General features: G+C 42.5%; 2 protein-coding genes across 2 annotated transcripts in view; one reads left to right on the top strand and one right to left on the bottom strand.

The window, feature by feature from the left end:
- Positions 1-3,510, top strand: part of PRG4 (proteoglycan 4) — a 17,907-nt gene extending 14,397 nt beyond the window's left edge. Inside the window, exons 6-10 of the mRNA XM_009997854.1 lie at positions 1-108; positions 925-1,081; positions 1,875-2,057; positions 2,248-2,373; positions 3,407-3,510. The exon at positions 1-108 is cut by the window's left edge and continues 27 nt beyond it. Coding sequence (XP_009996156.1) covers positions 1-108; positions 925-1,081; positions 1,875-2,057; positions 2,248-2,373; positions 3,407-3,510 — 678 coding nt within the window. The remainder of the gene's footprint in view (positions 109-924; positions 1,082-1,874; positions 2,058-2,247; positions 2,374-3,406) is intronic.
- A 44-nt stretch (positions 3,511-3,554) lies between these two features.
- The window catches only part of TPR (translocated promoter region, nuclear basket protein), a 38,667-nt gene continuing 22,055 nt past the window's right edge, over positions 3,555-20,166 (bottom strand). Inside the window, exons 34-51 of the mRNA XM_009997853.1 lie at positions 19,899-20,104; positions 19,165-19,226; positions 17,692-17,900; positions 17,108-17,380; positions 16,199-16,347; positions 15,297-15,380; positions 13,675-13,875; positions 12,680-12,811; positions 12,061-12,151; positions 10,682-10,866; positions 9,797-9,865; positions 8,860-8,954; positions 8,102-8,208; positions 7,223-7,318; positions 6,900-7,056; positions 5,324-5,442; positions 4,742-4,840; positions 3,555-3,761 (exon numbers count right to left, since the gene is read on the bottom strand). Of these exons, the coding sequence (XP_009996155.1) occupies positions 3,706-3,761; positions 4,742-4,840; positions 5,324-5,442; positions 6,900-7,056; positions 7,223-7,318; positions 8,102-8,208; positions 8,860-8,954; positions 9,797-9,865; positions 10,682-10,866; positions 12,061-12,151; positions 12,680-12,811; positions 13,675-13,875; positions 15,297-15,380; positions 16,199-16,347; positions 17,108-17,380; positions 17,692-17,900; positions 19,165-19,226; positions 19,899-20,104 (2,390 nt within the window). The 3' untranslated portion in view covers positions 3,555-3,705. The remainder of the gene's footprint in view (positions 3,762-4,741; positions 4,841-5,323; positions 5,443-6,899; positions 7,057-7,222; positions 7,319-8,101; positions 8,209-8,859; positions 8,955-9,796; positions 9,866-10,681; positions 10,867-12,060; positions 12,152-12,679; positions 12,812-13,674; positions 13,876-15,296; positions 15,381-16,198; positions 16,348-17,107; positions 17,381-17,691; positions 17,901-19,164; positions 19,227-19,898; positions 20,105-20,166) is intronic.

Below are 20,166 nucleotides of genomic sequence, written 5' to 3'. Positions count from 1 at the left end.
CCCCCCAGCACCAACCCCCGCCTCATCCGCGACGGCTGGGGCATCCCCTCCCCCATCGACGCCGTCTTCTCCAGGTGCAACTGCGACGGGAAGACCTTCTTCATCAAGGTGGGCTGCGGGCGCCGGCTGCGGGGTGTGCAACATGCTGGGGCTGCTCTGGGGCTGTGTCACTCATTTTGTAGGACAAATGTTTTCAAACAGCCTTTTCCAGGGGGTTGGAAGCTCGGTGGGTGAAGCCAAGTGTCTCTCCCCCCCCCACACACACACACACCAGATGGTGCTTAGGAAAAACTACCATTCAGGGCTTTTTCCCCTTCTAAGTGGTTGGGAAAAAAAGGCATTGACAGAATAACCAATCACTGAGTAATAATTAGACATGAGCTGCACTTAAAAAATAAATCATAGAATGGTTTGAACTCTTCAAAACCCAACTCTTGGATGGAACTCAACTGGAGCTCTTTAAAATATGAGTATTTTTTTGTGTCTTCCCCTTGCCCAAACATGGCCTAAATTCGTTGCTAGTACATTTCCCTTTGTGAAAGAAAATGATAGTGAAGTGAAAACACCTCCTTAAAGATATTATGCAGTTATTCCCCCTTTAGTCATTCCGTCCTGGAATTCAAGCAGCTTTTTCTATGTGTGAAAACATAAAGATGTAGAAAGCAAACTGCTCTGTTCAGTAACCACTCTCATTTCACTTCCAGGACACCTTCTGTGTTAAAAGTTGGTGTTAAAATACTGCAGATGGTATTTTATGAACTTGTAATAGTTTTTTTCCTGGTTTTAATGGCAGTACGACTACTTCCAGTCAGTTTTACCACACAGTTATGAAAATGCTACGCTTACTATTTTTCAGGTCTGTGCTGAAGCTCAGATATCAAGAATTAATTTCCTCTAAAGCTCATCTCTTCCTTAAATCCTTAGGGTCCCCTATACTGGCGTTTCACCAACGGTGTTATGGATAAAGGCTATCCCAAACCTCTTGCCAATGGATTTGCAGGGCTCAGTGGGAAAATAGTGGCAACCCTTCCCGTGGCAAGATACAACAGCAGACCAGAATCTGTTTACTTTCTCAAAAAAGGTATGTGTTCTGTATCAGAAGTTCACAGATGATCAAAAGGTGCTTGAATTGCCTTAGGAATAACACACCATTTATCTTGACTGAAAAGAGGGATTTCTTTCAAAAACAGACATGATGGCAGTGTGCACTAGGTAGTAAAAAAGTATCCTGAAGCTTTAAAACTTTGTATTAGCACTTCCAGATCTTTAAGTATATTTAAAAATAGATAGGATTTCAAGGGGCAGAATCCAGCATTGTAGCAGAAACATTAAAGTAAGTTTTACCTGGTGGTAAAGCTATTTTGTCTCAAGTTAAAGTAGGGAAGGCTTTAATCTTACTAGTTCATTACTGGAAATCTCCCTACTTCATATTTTAATGTGATTTCCTAACCTGATATGGGCGATATACTGCCAATGTAGAATTGTTATCTGAAGTTAAAAAGCAGAGGTTAATGAAATGTGGCTCCATTTTTCTGGACTGCAGCCCCCCCATCATGCAGGCTAGAATGCTGGTCTTACCCTCTTCTTGGTAAAGAGCAGTGATGCCAGTTCCCCTGGACTTGCACTGACTACAGTAACTACCCTGAGCTTTAAGGACATGTTGGACTTAGGGAGCAAGGCTTTTTTAATTTCAAAATGTAGGGAAGGGTATAAAAAGTTGAATGCTGCCAGAGCTGCAGATGCATTAAAGGGATGCTCTTGATTTCCTGTGAGTAATACAGACATCAGTGACATTTGCATGTCTGGGATTTGCTGGGGTGTTTATTTTGTTGTTTGGTTTCTTTTTAACCAACTGATACAAACTTCTGTTTTAGATGGCAACATGCAACAGTATGTGTACAGACAAGAACCAGCCAAGAAGTGTCAGAGAAGGAGGACCCAGGTTACCATAAGATACCCAGCTTTTGTCCCAAGGCTCGTGATAAGGAGACGCGTCCAGCGAGCGCTGAGAACACCAACCATCATTCAGAGCGTCAGAATCAACCCGCATCCATCTGGTAACTTTCCTTTATTCAGTTTCTTTCATACAGTGGCTTTAATCTCTGCAATCCTTTCTGAAGCACAACATTCTGTTCCAGTTCTTAATTAAGTCTAGTCCTTGTGAAGTGTTGTAACCAATAGATCTGGTGTGCTGGAGGGGACAGAAGCAAAGGACACCTCCTAACCTCAGCCGGCTTTTGCTTGCAGGAGTTCTGCGCAAGGAAGTCAAAACAGCCACCTACTGGAGAGGGCTCCCCAAAGTCATCCACTCAACCATCTCTCTACCCAACCACAACAAACCAGATGGCTACGACTATTACGCCTTCTCTTACAGTAAGTTCCAGCTGATGCAGGTTACTGCCTTTCTCAGAAGAGCTGGGGATGGGGAAGAAAGCAGTTGGTGTATCTCTCAGCTCTCCAAAGCCTGAGGCTACTGCCTGTGGTTCTGCAAGACTAATTTTAAGCACTACTAAAAAGTCGTGAGAATTAAAATGTTGCCTGCAATAGAGAGATGTTTCTATTGAAAAAAAAATAAAATCCATAGTTACAGGACAACTAGCAGCAAGGAGGTACCATTCAGACTAGCCAGGTGCAGAATGCATTGCCAGAAGAGTTCAGGCTTACACAGCAACAAACCCCCTGACACTTCAATGCAGTAATAAAGGTAGATTTAAATCTTTGGACCCACTACACATTGACATGTTCTTCACTGGCTTCCATGGAACTATGTTTCTGACCAAACAGAAAAAAAAAGGCACACCAACCATTTTGCTTCACAGGAAAAAATGGTTTATGATTCCAGATTAGGTAGATCCTTCCCCTCTCGCTAGGATCATGTCAAAGCATTCCTCACAATTTTCTGGATTATTCAGGAAAAAAAACCAAATTGCTCCAAGAACTAGTTGTATCCCAATAAAAGATCCTACAGTAAGTCTCTGCCAGCATGATCTAACTCCTAACCTTAGCACAGGCCAGTTTACACTCAGGGACCACAGAGTTCCTGCTTTTCTAGTCAATGCAGGATTTTTCTGTTTCTGCTTTGTTTAATTTCCAATTTCTTAAGACCATTTCTGTGTCCTGGCAGTGTAAGAGTGTTCTTCCCTATTCTTTGCTCTTGGGACAGATTTAATAGCAGTTCTGTAAAATTTAACTAAACACAAACAAGAACAAGTTAAAAAAAAAAAAAAAAAGGCGAGGACCAGGAATCATTTTTGTAGCCTTTTGACTCCACATATATTTACAATATGGAATGAAAAATCTGTTGTGCATGCCTGAATGAAATGAAAAGGAAGGCTTTAACTTCTAGATCCTCTCTCTGTACTAAATGTGGTTTCTGGAGTTTAATTCTCCCCTGTCTTCATTTCAGACCGGTACTACAGCCTGGATGTGGGCAAAAGGATAGCAAGACCTGTCACTGCTCTGACAGGAAAGACTGTCTCCAAAGACTGGTACAACTGTCCTACCAAGTGATGCACAGCAGAGGATTTTTAAAAAAGATGCCATTTGAATGTTGACATTTTGTCTAATTTTATTAATAAAGACATTGAAATGTGTGCACACAAATCTACGTATAAAATGCTGCTTCAAGCTCTGGCTTCATTACACTAAAGCAACAACAGGCAAACTGGCACTTTTGTATACACGGCTCATGACTTTACAGATCATTTAACTAATGTTGCCTCTGTTCAGGCCTCCTCTGCCTCCCATTGCATGAGTTACACCTGTGTTGGGAAAGAAAACAAATCCATTAATGGAAATCCTTCCCACCCTTTTCATCCACCATTGGTACATGTGATACTTCATTCCTCTGTAAGGAATTGCTACTGTTGTGGAGCACTTCCTCTCTTAGGGAATTCCAGCTCTCCCTCCCCTAGGGCCTGATTGTATGGATACTTCATACTTCTGCTGTTTGACAGAATGTTGTTCACTTGTGATGCTATCTCAGGCCTGCTGCCAAAAGAACCAGTAGACCATTCTAACCATATCTGAAATCAGATAGTAAAGAAATGGTGATGGACTAGAAAGAAGAATCTACCCTAGGTCTACCTTGCTTTTTTTTTTTTTCTTTCAAATGCCAGATGCCTGGATGTCAATGCTAGTGCCAAGTCTTCTACAATGTTAAAATAATGCCAAGCTGAATACAACTAATCTCAGGATTTTTCTTAATACAGAAGTTGCAAACAGTGATTTATTGTCATGATTTAACCCTATATTGCACTACAAAAATTGATAATACTTCCATAAATGCTTTTGGATGTTGGTGGTGGTGTTGTTTTTAAATCAGTGTAAGACACAGTGAGACAACAACTGGAATCCCATGTGCCAAATGGGAAACTGATCTATAACATTAAAACCAAAGATTTCCAAACTTATGTCCTAAAATTATTTTAAAACTTCTTGCAAAACGTGGCTAAGTTTAAGACCTACTGCACTTCTCTCTCCCCGCTGGTAAGAGCCAAGTGTCATCCTGGCTCAAACCAGGACACTACCCAGCTGAAGAAGACTCAGATGGACACCCTGAAGCACAACTCCAGAGCTCTCAGGGCAAGGTACTGAGCGCTGGGGCAGGGAGGCTGGATTATTTCATGCCTCACACACAACCACAGCCTATAAAGTAGTACTTCACATGTGGTTCCCCACAGGAAGAAAGTGCTAAACCCATGGTTTTTAGAGTCTGAATCCGGGCAGCCCCAACACTCACCCCTCTGTCTGTTGAACTGCCGACCTCGAACTCCGGTTCTCAGCGTCGGGGGCTGAAGCCGGACACGGCGAAAGGGCTTGGGCTGAGTGCTGCTGGTGTCTGGAGGAGTGCAAAGGCAGGAAAGAACATCTATCTCTCCTAGTGTTTGCAGGATTTCACATGTTATGCTTATGAGTTTACTTTAAAAATCATGATGGTGCATCCTTATTTCTCTGATATAAATAAAAGCCTCAACACAAGTAAGTTTGGGACTTCTTCCATCCCCTGTGCTAGGTGGTAAATTGGTAACTCAACAGTGATTTATTTACTGTTCTTTGTTTTTAAATCTGACATTAAACCCAAGAGTGGGCAGAATCACCAAAGTATAAATAACTTGCTCCTTAAAGCATTACTCTTACCATGGTCAAAGTAAAAATTGTTTACCATGAAGATTACTGAGAGCAAAACATGACCTTGCTCTAAGGGTTCTTTATTATTTTGTGTCCCTTGGCTATCAGCAGCCCATGATGCTGTTCCAGGGAAGTTCCCACACTGAATGAAATGGTTTGAAACAAGGGTTTCCAGCAATGAACCCCTCCCTACCTGCAGATGAACTAGAAGGAGGATCTTGACTAGTTGAAGGAAGATCCGACTCATCAGATGCTTGAACAGATTCTTCTTCTTGCTGGCTGTCGATTTCCAGGCCTGCTTCTGAAGTAATTCTGGAAGAGAAAGTGGGGGAGGAAAAGCATGTGAGACTATTTACACTGTGTCAAAAGGCTTGGGGAAAAGAAGCATACTCTTGGAGCAGAGATTCCTATGCAAATGTCTTTCCCCAGAAATGTTTACCGGTTTTATTCTGTTGTTATGTTCACCCTGCTGCAATCACAAGAGGTTTTAGAAAAATAACAATGTAATTTCCTTGCTTGCAGCCCAGTGCCAGAAGTATATCCAAAATATTGTCTGAGGTCACAGGAGCTGTTTGATAACAATAACTAAAAAAAGTAACACAATGGTGATGTATATTTTTAGGCAGGGGAAAACATGAAGTGGAGGGACCACCACTGAGTGGTTATGCCTAAAGATCACTCACTGGTGCAATGACTAAAGTACTTGGACTCTGTTTTCAAAACAAAACCCAAAATGCTTTCTGTGGCTGGGAAAAAAAATAATTAACCAGTCAGTTTAGTTTAAATGCAGATCACTTTTTGGTATACATTTTATTTACCTTACTTTGCATATAAAAACTGGTAGAAAATGGTAACTAAAACTCCAAGTGAGGAACCAGCTGTTCTCTACTAGCAAGATTGACTCACTCTCCTGTCAAGCTAAAAGCTTGACCTGAACTACTCTACTTTGAGACCTTAAGACTAGAATACACCTATGTTCTGTCTCCTCACAGGCAGACTCCTGCAGTCCATATTGGTGCTGCATCAAGAAAACTGTGTGGCACATTTAACTTGCAGAACTAACATTTCCTTTTCTTCTGACCAAACTTCCTACCCTCCTGCAATCAGGGGATAAAAGTTTGGTAAATTGTGAACTACACATCTTTTACTACTATGCAACCAATAAAAATTAGATGTAAAAGAGCATGATAACCCACCCCCTTTTAGGAAATCTGTCATGTGTTTGATCCGAATACAAAGTATGGCAATTCTAAATATTGAAAATTGCACTTGCAAAGTGGAAGACACAATCATTTATCTATCAATCAGATTCCTGAGAACTTCTTACAACCCTCTGTTGTGCTACACCTTTGTACTTGCATTGCCTTAAGAGAATGACTTCATTGTATCTGCCTGCCTTGTAACAAGGTGTCATCTTCTCTATGAACAAACAGGGTTGCTTTAGGCTTTATTCTGCAAACCCGTCCTTTAAACTGGGGCCTTGACCACCAGTATATGACTACTACAGAGCCCTGTACATCCTGAAAAAATACAGAAATCCTTTTTTGGGTGCCTTTTCCACTAGCTATGCTAAATCAGAAAGAGACCTCTGGTTTTAGACAAAAAGGTCTTACTGTATTGCTTCCCAAAGCCACTACACCCTGTTTGAGTCGTCCTTCCTGCCCGAGCAGGTTAGATTGACAACGCATCACAGGCACAGCTGGATGAAAGCAAATCATGAAAACTACCAAGACATGAAAGCTTAGTCAGGCCAACAAGTCCCAGTTTACCCTTCAGATTCTGCCTCTGCAAAAACTTCGTCGCCGTCATCCCCGGCTCCGGCCTCGGCGGAGGTGGAGAGATTCCCAGTGGATGTGGTGACCATAGGCACGGACTGCGAGGCGTGTTCCGAGGCGTCCGCCGAGGCGCTCTCCGTGAAAACGGTCACTGCACGGGAGAGGCAGGTTCATCAACCCTCCAGCCACGGCAGGGAAAGGGCTGCTGCAGCCCTCCTGAGGTAGCAGTCAGCACTGGAGCAGCAATAACCCAGCTCTTCTCCGGGAAGTCAAGGCTCCCAACTCCTCCTTCAGCCTGCAAACCTCTCGCCCCTTACCTGGTGCTGCTACTTGCAACGGTGTTGTTGGAACGCTACGACCACCTGACTCTTCCTCATGGGCAAGGAATAGGGGGGTTTCATACATCCCTAAACCTGCAACAGAAAGTTTTAGTGGCAATTGAAACAGCCAGTTGAACAACCAGAAGAACTGCTGTCTTCTTTCCATACACCTGAAGAAATCCTGTAATTTGTACTTAAGTAGGGAGATTCTTGTTTAAAGGTGCTTTGACCAACTGCCGGGGCTAATTTTGATTTATTGAAAGGTAAAACAGTTACTACTTGTTTTACTTTCATCCTTTCATTATTATGCTGTGAACTTCCCCTCAGGAAGAACATGTTGTTCCATGCTGACAGGGATGCAGGGGAAGGGACCGTGGCAAGACAACAGCAAAGACAAAAGCAGGCCTTTTGCCTGGCCATCCCTTAGCAGGCCAGGATATATCCCAAAGATTCTTTGCATTTGCTGCTTCCCCCTATTACTTCACTACTCAAAACCCACAGTCAACAGTAAAACAGAAGTTAAAAGCCATTGCTTTAATATTTCACTTCTCCTTAAATGAAGCTTCTTGCACCCAGCAGGGAATTTGTGATAGAATCATTTTGGTGGGAAAAGACCTTTCAGACAGATAAAATTTCAGCTTTTCTTGTTCTCAAGCCTGTTTGTTCCCACCCACAGAAACATTCTACTTTCAAAACCATATTACAAATCCACATGCGGCAGCTTAAAGGAAACACCTTTCCAAGTTGTGTTAGCTTCTCCCTGCTGCTAGTCATGAAAGTGTCACAGGTTTCCACACTGCAACAAGCACCCAAAGCAGAACTGCATTTCACTGACACCTGAAGCACGATGGAAAAGAAAGCAGAGCCATGGTTTACCTCCTTGTGATGCAAGCTGACCGAGATCAGAGTGGCTTGAGCTGGTTTGTGGCATATCTTCAGGGGGGCCAAATCTGAATCTAGGAACTCCAGCTACCTGGGGGGAACTGCCAAAAGAAAGAGTTAAGGAATTCTGCAATTTTTAGAATGTTTCTAAAACAGGGGGGGCAAAGAGGGAAAACCACAACAACAAAAAATTCAACTTTCTGACCTAAACAAGACAACTAATTACATGAGACAAAATTAATTCATACTGACCATAAATAAATGCAAAACTACTCATTAAGGACCAGTTAGTTTCTCAGACTTATTTGGACTTCATCTGGAATCAGTACAACAGCCCTGAAGAGAATATTCATTACTTATTTATCCTATGAATTCTCACAATTTTAAGTGGGTTGTTGAACATATCCAGAACTCTCCCACATTCAAAACCAGATAATTTTTCCCACTCTGATTGGTAATATTAGGGGAGAGGAGCTGGGGAGGAATTGAAAGAGAAGAACCAATTTTATTTTGCTTTATTTCTTAAGACAGTAAGTTACAATACACTGGAGATGATCTGTCTCTTAATTTCCTTAAAAGAGTCACAGCACAATTGAAATAATGATCCCTTAACTGTAGATGCAGTCACTTATCATGTGACTTAACCCATCTTAACATGTTACTCCAACCACAAGTTCATTTCATTTGAATTTATTTTAATTCTACTGGAATAGAGGAAGAAATAGATGTCTTTTTTGTTTACATCTACTTACTGAATGGCTTCTGCAAATCCATCTGTACGATGTGGAACTACAAGAGTTGGTGTGCTTGGAACTGTTCTGTCCTCATCATCAAAGAAGTGCTGCTGCTGGAACAAAAGAGACTGATATGAGAGCCTACAACGTATTTCCAGTTTCTGTAAGGTCACTGCTGTCATGTACCTCCCATATGGGATTTTTCACAATGTAAATAAATTCATGTGTTCCCTGCAGACTTTTGTCCTTTGCTCCTGTACTGTCTGCAAAGCCAGAAACCTCAGCTCCCTCTTTCCTTGCCCTCCATGAGGTATTCTTTTCATCTTCCTGTCTCCCTCCCATATCTTCCAAACCTTTTTCCCCAAAACACTCCTCAGCTCCCTCCCACGTGCTCAGTTACTGTCCAGGCAAAAAGCAGTAGGTACTGAGGCTGGTTCCAAGCAGAACCTGAATGGCAGGTACATGCATGTCAAACAGAATCAAAAAATCTGAGATGATGCCTTTGATCCCAGAAAAGATTCTTTTTCAGTCAGACTCTCTCCCCTCCCTCACTCAACTTGCAGTTATTCTGTCAAATATAACTGAAGTTGAATAAAGGGTCCAAAATTAGCTGCAGACAGACAGAATGGGCAGAATGCATAAATCAGCCTTGATCATTTAGGATGAGGCTGAAAACATGTTTTTCTATAAACATATCCATTTAAAAGACTGGTTCTAAAAACAAGTAACTAAAACTACCTTGGAAAAAAACCAGCCTCTTTTGAAGAGCTTTAGCTTCCTGGGCCTTTTCTAGTACTCACCTTCCTTCATGCAGAAATTGACAAAGCCAAGATATTATCTGCAGGGCTCCAGAAACCACCCCACCCTGAAGTCAGTAGCTAGACTTGTTTAAAACCCAAGAGTTCTGAATGTTCCCTCAATGCAGGTATTTATTAGTAGACCTTCACACACTCACCATCCCACCTATACCAGGAGTTAGCTGAAGTCCACGCCCCACCGACTGTCTTCGAGTCATCTGGATTCTCTTTAGAGCAAGGAAAAAATGAAGGAGTGTGAATACATTCCTGGAATTCCAACAGCATGTCATTACTCAAGCAGAGCCAAGCACAGTTGCTACATAAACAGAACAAGTGTCAGTCAGTGCACAGCACTGCTCAGTACACACCTTCTTAAAGAACTGACCATGGCAGCAGGTACTGCACATCTCATATGTGCTGCTTGGTCTAACCACAAAAGAGACTCATGCAGGTTTCAGTTCTGGGTAAGTGACATGACTTACTTTATTATTACTCAATTTTCAGCTGAGGACAAAAACCTTGAACACAGAAATACTGTGGCTTCAAGCCTCAGAAGTGAATGGTAATGGATCGTTTCAGTCAGGATATTTTGCACAATTCAGGTTGTGATGTTTTCATTTACAAAACCTATAGGTCTATGTCTAAGCCTATGTCACAGCCAGGCACTGACTGTGAAAGGCTCAGCTCAGAAACTGGATGGCAACATTCCTCTGCACAGTCTGCACTGGGGCAGAGACTGACAAACTTCTGCCAATCTGAGCCTGTAGCAACAGATTGTTAGTGGGAATACCAGCAGTCCCCAACTGGAACAACACTGGCATGAAAATTTCAAGATACAAATCCACCATGAGTGCCTGACTGCTTGTAATGTTCCCTGTCCAGCAGGATGCCACATGTTAAGTCAGGCTGCTCAGCTACCATTTTTAAGATGCTAAACAGTAGTCCTCTGGTTTTACAACAGGCAGAGTAGTTCGGCTTTCTTGAGCAGAAATCACATAATACTTATTTTCAATGTCTTCTGAAGGGCTAGAGATAGTTTATACCGGTACTGGAGGTCCCAGCTCCTGAGGAGGAGCATGAATGGTCAGTCGTGGGGGCAGGGGATGTGGGGGCCTGCGTGGCGACTGCGGGGGCCGGGGGGCCTGTCTCTCCGAGGCAGATGATGGCTGCTGCTCCCTTGAGCTCTCATGTGGAAAAGTGGACTCTGCAGCACTGGTACTGCCTTCTCCTGAAACACATGGAAGTGCAAAGGAGTGAACTCCTGCCCTCCAAACTGAGCTGAAAACATGAAGGCAAGTCCGCAAACTCCAGGACCACATGAAGACAGACATTTTTACCCCTGCAAGAGCAGGGACACTACTCTGATTTAAAATCACTGCAAAAAGGACTTGTTCCAGCTACACCAACACCATAAGTGCTGATTCAGAGAGAGATTAAGCCATCAAACACAAGTTTCCACAGCAACCAGAGCTTGCAGGGTTTTCCAAGGAATGTAGAATACATCCAAAAACAAGCATTTCAGAAGAATCTACATTTCAGGTTAAAATGGTTTTCAGGCATATTTAAAATGTGCATTTTAATACATGCAAAGCAGCTTGTATGTTTTACCCCCTTACAGACACAGACTTTGAAGAAGCATGGAATAACCATACCACTGTTCTGAGAATCTGCTGCCCTCTGGTTGCTTTCCCCTCCTCCCATGCTTTCCTCAGTCTCTGTTCCAGGATCTGTTCCATCAGCACCCTAAAAACCAACATCAACATTACATGACTTAGCACTAAACAACTTACAGGCTGTAAAGAGAATATAAAAGCAGTACACTCAGAAAGTAAAGGCAGTAAAATAGATGAAAACTTCTGTATGTGGGGCCCTGCGTGGCGACTGCGGGGGCCGGGGGGCCTGTCTCTCCGAGGCAGATGATGGCTGCTGCTCCCTTGAGCTCTCATGTGGAAAAGTGGACTCTGCAGCACTGGTACTGCCTTCTCCTGAAACACATGGAAGTGCAAAGGAGTGAACTCCTGCCCTCCAAACTGAGCTGAAAACATGAAGGCAAGTCGGCAACTCCAGGACCACATGAAGACAGACATTTTTACCCCTGCAAGAGCAGGGACACTGCTCTGATTTAAAATCACTGCAAAAAGGACTTGTTCCAGCTACACCAACACCAAACTATTGATTATTCAAGTGCTGATTCAGAGAGAGATTAAGCCATCAAACACAAGTTTCCACAGCAACCAGAGCTTGCAGGGTTTTCCAAGGAATGTAGAATACATCCAAAAACAAGCATTTCAGAAGAATCTACATTTCAGGTTAAAATGGTTTTCAGGCATATTTAAAATGTGCATTTTAATACATGCAAAGCAGCTTGTATGTTTTACCCCCTTACAGACACAGACTTTGAAGAAGCATGGAATAACCATACCACTGTTCTGAGAATCTGCTGCCCTCTGGTTGCTTTCCCCTCCTCCCATGCTTTCCTCAGTCTCTGTTCCAGGATCTGTTCCATCAGCACCCTAAAAACCAACATCAACATTACATGACTTAGCACTAAACAACTTACAGGCTGTAAAGAGAATATAAAAGCAGTACACTCAGAAAGTAAAGGCAGTAAAATAGATGAAAACTTCTGTAAATATCTACTTCTGTAAATATCTACAGAGTCCAGTAAATGTATATACAGTTGTATGGACTCTCAGAAGTTCTGCATATCTGTACATATACAAGGGGAAACAATGTAGCCACCATCATTTAACAATAATAGACAATGAAATACCCTGCTTTTGAAGGAACTGCCTTGGTAGCTTTGCAACTACAGCATTTGTTGCCTGTACTTCGCATCTTCATTCAGACCTCTTAACATCCAAAGGTGACTTCTCTGGTGAAAACACCCATCATAACTGTCACCTACAGTCAGCCACAGCTTTTTGGGATGAATTCATGCAAAGATTTTTCTCTTTCAAGTACTCAGATCTGTGCAGATGCATCGCAACAGCAATTTACTCCAAGGAATTTCACGGTTATAAAAAAGGTACAAATCTTACCTCAGCATCATCTGCCTCATATCCATCGTTACCATCAGCACTACCAGTTCCTTCATTACTGTCATCACCTTCATCTCCCATCCCTGTGTCTTCATCATCATCCTCATCCTCTTCCTCCTCATCCTCATAGTCCTATGGTAACATCACAAAAAAGCCTTAAGGAAGTGCAGAAATGGTAACAGAATAATTTCAAATCTTGATGTGGTACATTTCACTTGGTGGTACACAGACCACCTCTGCCTCTGGGTCTCTCTCTGAAGTTGCTCAGCATTCACTGTCCACACAGTAGATGTATGTGTATTTTATTGTTGTGGTAGGTTACCCTGATTGGCTGCCAGGCACCCACCCAGCTACCCCCTCACTCCCTCTTCAACAGGACAAGGGCAGGAAACAAGAATAAAATCTTGAGGGTCAAGATAAAGGCAGGCAGATCACTTACCAATGACCACTATGGGCAAAACCGACTCAGCTTTGGCAAAGTTAACTTAGTTTGTGACAGTTGAAAACAGAGGTGGATGGTGAGAAACAAACATGGGCTACAAGGTACAAACATGCTCTGCTCAGATCACCTCCTCCCCCTCACTCTTCTCTGACCTTGGTGTTGGCAGGATTGTTGCTCACGCATTCTCTCCCCTCCTCACACTAACACACCAGCTGATGGGCTGAGCTGTGACCTGCAGTAGGGCCACCACAGAACCAGCTGGAACAGGCTGTCCCCAACAAAGGGCAGTCCCTAGCCTCTCCACACAGAGCCCACTCTTGTATGTTGAATAGTCACAGATGATCTAGAGGCATTGTGGAGTTGTAGGACTTCAAAACGTCAAGCTGGATTAGCAAGTCTCTTTAAAACAGGAGATTATCAGGCTACATAAATACAGACTATTTATACAGTCAAAAAAGTATTTTGATTACATTACTCCTGCCAGGTGAGCTTTACCTCTGATCAAAGAGAAAACAGTAAATGAACTAATAATATAATTCCATGAGAAACATACTTCCTGCTCGCCTTCATTTTCTTCATCATCGTCATCTTCGTCATCGCTATCAATTACAATGACATCATCTCTCTTGGACTGAGCATCCTGAGATGAAGAAGTATTTTGTTGGTCTGACTGAAGAGGTCCAAGATCTATTGGGATAGACTGGGAAGTTTCTTCACTATCTTCCATGGGAGTGTACTCTCCCTGTGTGACACCCTGTAAAACACAGAAGCAAGTTACCAGAAGGAACAAAACAAAGGGCAGCACATACAGCTCCTGAGATGCTCTGCAGGAAGTGTCCACTGTATTTGTGAGAGTTTCCTGTCTCCACTTAGGGAGGGGAGCCTCGACCAAATGGAGGCCTGCTCTACAAGGCACATATTGAGACATCCAAATCTGACACTACAGGTCTCCTCAGGATCAAGGAACAACCATCTCTCTCCTCAGCACAAACTCTGAGCTGCTGGTTTAGTTTTTCTGGCTGGAGGAACAGTGGTGCAATTCAGCTGACAGCCAGACAGGGAGCTAGGACACAGGGCTCTTCCATTCAGCACCCATGGATGTTCGCATCATGTAGAAACACAAAGACTTTCGACTGAATCTGATCAGTATGACTAGAAGTGTTCAGGAAAAAAAAATAAATGATAAAAGTATAGGAAGAGTCCCCCACATACCCTTCCAAAACACATTGTAATAAAAAACCTGGGGACTCCACCACCTGCATTTTGTAGCAGTCAACACTTCTGGTTTAGGGAGGATATATAAAGAGGGTCTGTTATTTTCTGAACTAGGTTCTGTTACTTTCTGACCAACACATCCCTCCAATGTTGCACATGGCTGTCTAGCAGCAGAATTCCAATAACCACACTGAGTACTAGAACTATTATTTAAACATTTCAAGATACCCCTGGAACAGAAAGCACACAGCTGTGATTCCAGGGAGAATGAAGTGTTTTGCCAGCTAGAGAACTACTATAACTTTTGCTCATTTCTGAGGTAAAAGGAGATTGATTTCATGCTTTTCACTAACATTTAGTTCTCCTAAAACAGCTACAATGGACATTCTACAGAACTAGTGCAAAAGCAACATTTTTTTTTCTTTTACCACATCATGACCCATCTAACATCAAGCTTGCCCAACGATTTGTCAAGAAAAGCAGAAAATAAAGAGAAGTACTTCAGAGGAGTAAGTGAAGAACCAAAAACTCCAATTCGATTCAAGATTGTGACTCATTTAACCTCTACATCTCCATTTCATTATATAAAACTGGGGTAAAGGACACTAGGATTTATAAGTGGCTTCCACCACAAGCCTGCAGCCACTTCTGCAACTATTGAGTTTGGGGGGAATAAAAAAGATTGATAGTTCTTTTTGATTTTTTTCTTTCCAAATATGCTTACTTCTCCAATTGAGTCTTGTGAGTCTTGATTGTATGTTTGAGCTTCTACCTCACCATCAGTGCTCTCTTCTGCTGTCACTTCCTCCTGGAAGAAGATATTTTTCTCATTGAAAACACATCATTAGCCCTAAGTGGCTTCCACCACAAGCCTGCAGCCACTTCTGCAACTATTGAGTTTGGGGGGAATAAAAAAGATTGATAGTTCTTTTTGATTTTTTTCTTTCCAAATATGCTTACTTCTCCAATTGAGTCTTGTGAGTCTTGATTGTATGTTTGAGCTTCTACCTCACCATCAGTGCTCTCTTCTGCTGTCACTTCCTCCTGGAAGAAGATATTTTTCTCATTGAAAACACATCATTAGCCCTAAAGTTTGGTTCTTCAATAAGTTTTTTTTTTTTTTTTTAACTGCTTTTACAAAATTATCTTTTCCCACAAATATCGTGGGCAACGTTTTGTTACTATTAGTTATTTCTGCTTTATCTAGCAACCCATTGCTCTGCCCTGGAGAAATACTATTTCCCCATTCCAGTCCACTGGACCTGAAGTGTCTCTAAATCTTCTCTAAATCTTTACAGGACCAAGAAAAAAACCTCAAGGTTCCCATTCCACCTCATTCATCTCAGATAATTAAGTCATAATGTTCTTAGACAATCCTGCCCTGTTCTGTTATACAGTATCCCTCTTGTAGAGTTAATAACATTTAACTTCATTAACATTATTCACGAGTTGCCTGCTGTGAGGTTCTGTCTCAAGTTCCTTCCTTTTTTGCAGGACACCCCAATTCCCTCACACCAATATTTCACATGCATCTCCTGTATGCTTTTTCCATGGAACTCCTCCCTGGCATCTCCTCAAGTACACTGTAGATTATGACCTCCAGACCACACTGAAAAATGTTTTAGCTTCTTCTTCCTCACTGTGCCTCTCTCCTCCATCCTGCAGTTCAATGTAATCTGCATCATTCATTGCAACTGGTGTAATCTCTGCCTTCCATGATTCCTAAAGACAGCTGCTTCCTCCCCAGAGTAAAAAGTCAGGTAAAGAATTAACTGACTTGCTCTGAAGTCATGTACTTGCTCTTCCCATTAAAATCCTGCAAAAGGATAGATTAAGTAACAGCATTTTCTGTTCCTGCAAACCTCTGGTCCAACTCTCTGTATGCTCCTCAGTTTCTTTGGAAGTGGTACATCCACAGCTTCCTCTGAAATTTGGTCTGAGTTCTCCACAGTGTTGTCCTCCTCTTCCTCCCGGGGACGTTTAGACAGTGAAGAACTGGGGGTAGCTGAAACTTAAAAGAGCCCCACAGTTATTTTCAGAACAAACATGCAAAACAGAAAATCAAAATATTTGGTATTTTACTGTGGAAGATCAACTCCTTTTCTGCACTGAATGATAACAAATTTAATCAGACAAAATCCCCTTGTGCCATTTCCTAGGATATAAAAGACTTATGCTCTTGGGACTATATTCACAACCTCACTGGCCTCAATTGTAAGCTTCAGGGTACAACTGAAACTTGTTTTGTTCCTGACAAGTACACCTAGAAGTTTAACAGAGTATCAGCTGGGAAACAAACAAACAAAAAAAACAGACTACAAAAGCCTATTTTGGGGAATAATGTAGGGCAAACAGACGTGCAACAGTGTATCACACTGAGTAGCTTTAGCATTCTTCTCTGTGTTTTACAATCCAGATTAAGTAGTTTACTCATGACTCCTAGAATTCACCTTGCTCCAACAGCACCATGGAAACAGAGACAGCAAGGTTTAATGTATTCAGCCCCAAGGGTGCTCTGAATGGATAAACAAACATGTGAGGTTTTATTTTCTAATTTAAGGAACACAGTGACAATGGAATCCCAGAGGTACCATTTCTGAAGCTTCAAGAGGAGCCTAACTTCAGGAGTTTGTAAAATGTGCAATAAACTAAGGGGAAAAAAACAAAAGGTCAATTTATTTTGCTGTGGTTAGGCCTGGTTTGACATGGGTCCAAATCGAGCTACTTACAGGCAACTATTCAGAAAGGAAGGCCCATAAAATGAAACCAACCTGTGCCAAACACTGCAGTAGAAGTGGAGGGCCTCTCTATTTGAGAGCTCTGTACAACCTCGACGATGGCAGGGGATGGCTCCTGAGTAGCAGGCTCTATCTGAGGGTGGCTCTGCTGTGTGGGCTGCACAAAAGCAGTGGCTTGTGTCTGCTGCTGAACAGTCAAGATAGGCTGAGAGACAGATGTCTGAACATTGGGGCTGGTGGAACGCACAGACCCACTGGTGCTCCCGAAGACTGGAACATGCTCCACAGGTCCCTCTGACTGCATAGCTGAAAGGCAAATAGGAGCATACTCAGCTCTCCTCATACCATCTAGTGGAGTTCACATCCTCCATGTCAGGATGCCCTAAAGAAGTAGATTCAAGATGTTGCAGATTGAGCTAACATTGCTTATATCCATCTTCAGCTGAGGAATCATGAACTTCAGTGCAACAGAAGAGGCCATGAAAGTGCAATATTGAAAGAGACGCAGGGACAACAAAACTATCTGAGGCACTTCCAAACTTTCAATTACTAAAATTTCAAGGAAAAACTAGCATTTATGATTACTGGAGATCCTTATGCTATACTAAAATGCTCACCTTCCTGAGTCTCCACCTGTGTTGTAGGCATCACTGTGGCTGTTGGAGTAGTGGTAGGATTGGTGACTGTAGCAGGAGTAACCATCGGACGGATGCTGGCTCTGGGAGTAGACTTATTCCCAGCTATTGCAGCAGCAGTCACTTTGCTTGGTGTTGACACAACAGGGGTTGGTTTAATATTTGCTGTTGGTGGATCTGAAGTGCTAGCACTGAAAAACAGGATATTGGTTTCATCATGGTAGTGCAGAAAGCAGATGTTAAAATACCAAATGTAAATATATTCTTGTAGCCAGAAATACTTATTTTTAAAGGTTTAAAATTCAAAAGCCTGACAAGGGTGTAACGAATTGTCTCCCAACATTTGGTTATAGTAAAAGAGAAAAAAGACAAGACACGCTATGTCATCAGTAGCATTTTGTCCAGCTTAGAGGTTTTACAAGTTTTTTCAAAGATAATCCCCTAACAAACTGTTAGCAGATCAGAAAGAGCCGTGTGTAGCTGGTACTGTTGGCTGTGCAGGGTCTTTATTACAGTGAGCAATACATCTTACACTGAAACTAAGTGATCCACTTAATACAGAGCAACATCAAACAAGGATGCTCTCCTAAAAACTGAAAGGGAGTTTGTTATCTAAACTTAGTAATACGTAGTATTTCCCGTTAGAGCTGCGTCACTTGACTATTTTACCTGCCATTAGAGTTACCATCTATTTAGTCACAGAATCACAAAATATCAGGGGTTAGAAGGGACCTCCAAAGATCAGGTCCAAACCTCCTGCCAGAGCAGGATCAAAACAAACTAGGGCAGATCACTCAGAAAGACATCCAGACAGGTCTTGAAAGTCTCCAGAGAAGGAGACTCCACAACCTCTCTGGGCAGCCTGTCCCAGGGCTCTGTCACCCTCACAGGAAAGAAGTTCTTTCTCATGTTGAGAAGGAACTTCCATGCTCAAGTGTGAATCCATTGCCCCTTGTCCTATCACAAGGTACAAATGAAAAGAGCTTGTCCCTTGCCTTCTTGATGTATTGACAGACACCAATTAGATCAGCCTTCAGGTGGATCAGCCAATTCTCCCAACTTCATGTCATCAGCAAACTTGCTGAGAAGACACTCAGTTTCTCTTGTTTGAGATTATTCCACAAGGAAGAGCCCCCAAAACCAAAAAGATGAAAGGTAACAACAAAAACTGTACAACCTCTAGAATCCTGAAATCTGAGAACATTTTTAGAATGTTTCACATTTCCCAGATACCATGTTCTTGCTGGTTAATAAGGCAATTTAACAGCTTAGAAGCCTCATTGATCAAACACAGCTGAGGAAACAGCAGGAACATGTGTCAACCAGTATTTTCAAAATTGCTTAAGAAGAACTGTGAAAAGGCAGTGGTCTACTAAAAAGAACAACTTGATAAAGACAAAACCAAGAAACACCAACCACAGAACCTTTGCAAAACCCCCAAACCCTTCAACTCACATTCCTCTTTCACCTGAAGCTGGAGTAGATTTGAGTGAGATTTGCCTCTGCTGTTCTGGGACCTATTAAATAAGAAAGAGAAGCATCATATATGTAGGAAACAGAGTGAGTAATTTCACAGGGTACTTCAGCAGGCAGCTCTCTTCACTGGCAACTGTTTCTCCAGCAGACTTGTTAGGTTACCTAGTCAGACTCCATCATTACTGCAAATTCTCCACAACAAACCATACAGCCACACCAAGGATGTAAACCAATTCAGTAATTTCTCAGGCATTTTCTGGAGCTAGTGAGACAACAGCAGCTAGAATCCATTATCTGAGCATAGGGAGAAAAACACAGAAGCAGCCACCACTGGCTGACAGACATTGAGTCATGTAACTGCAGCCAGGAATTCTGACTATGGCAGCAAGGAAGTTTTAAACTAAGCTTTGAATCCTTACTAACACTGCCTTGTATGTTTCCAAACCCACAGGATGGTGGAACTTGAACAGGGCAGAGTTTGGTGGGATCACTGCCATTTTTCAATATTCTACTACTTTTTTCAAGTGCAGGATTCCTGTGACAAAAACTTTCACCTGCTATGTAGGATGTTTAGAAAAGCAGTCCTGAGTACTAGAGGCTGCAAACCCAAACCAAGCTGGCCAGTGGTGCATGTACCAGGAGCTGTTCTCATTCAGTCAGGAGACACACAAGCTGTCTGTGCCCCTCCCCAGCAGGCTAAGAGGACCTAGTACCTTGTTTGTAGACTCGGGGGGCTCGTCCCGTTGCTCGTGGTGCCGCTCCTGCTGCTCCCTGAGCTCCCGCTCCAGCCGGCAGATTCGACCCTCATACTGTGACTTGAGGGCGCTCATCCGCACCTCCAGCTCGGTCTTCTGCTCTTCCAGTGAGCTGCTCTTCTGCTTCCACTCTTCATTTTCTTTTGTTAGCTGTTCTTTGGTGCCTAATGGAGTAGGAAAGAAGTTAGGCTTGCCACTGCACAGCTGCCATCTAACCCTCTGCCTG

This window comes from Chaetura pelagica, unplaced genomic scaffold (genome assembly GCF_000747805.2).
Source record: "Chaetura pelagica isolate M959 unplaced genomic scaffold, ChaPel_1.0 scaffold655, whole genome shotgun sequence".
Lineage (NCBI taxonomy): Eukaryota > Metazoa > Chordata > Aves > Apodiformes > Apodidae > Chaetura > Chaetura pelagica.
This window is presented reverse-complemented; position numbering and strand designations above follow the sequence as displayed.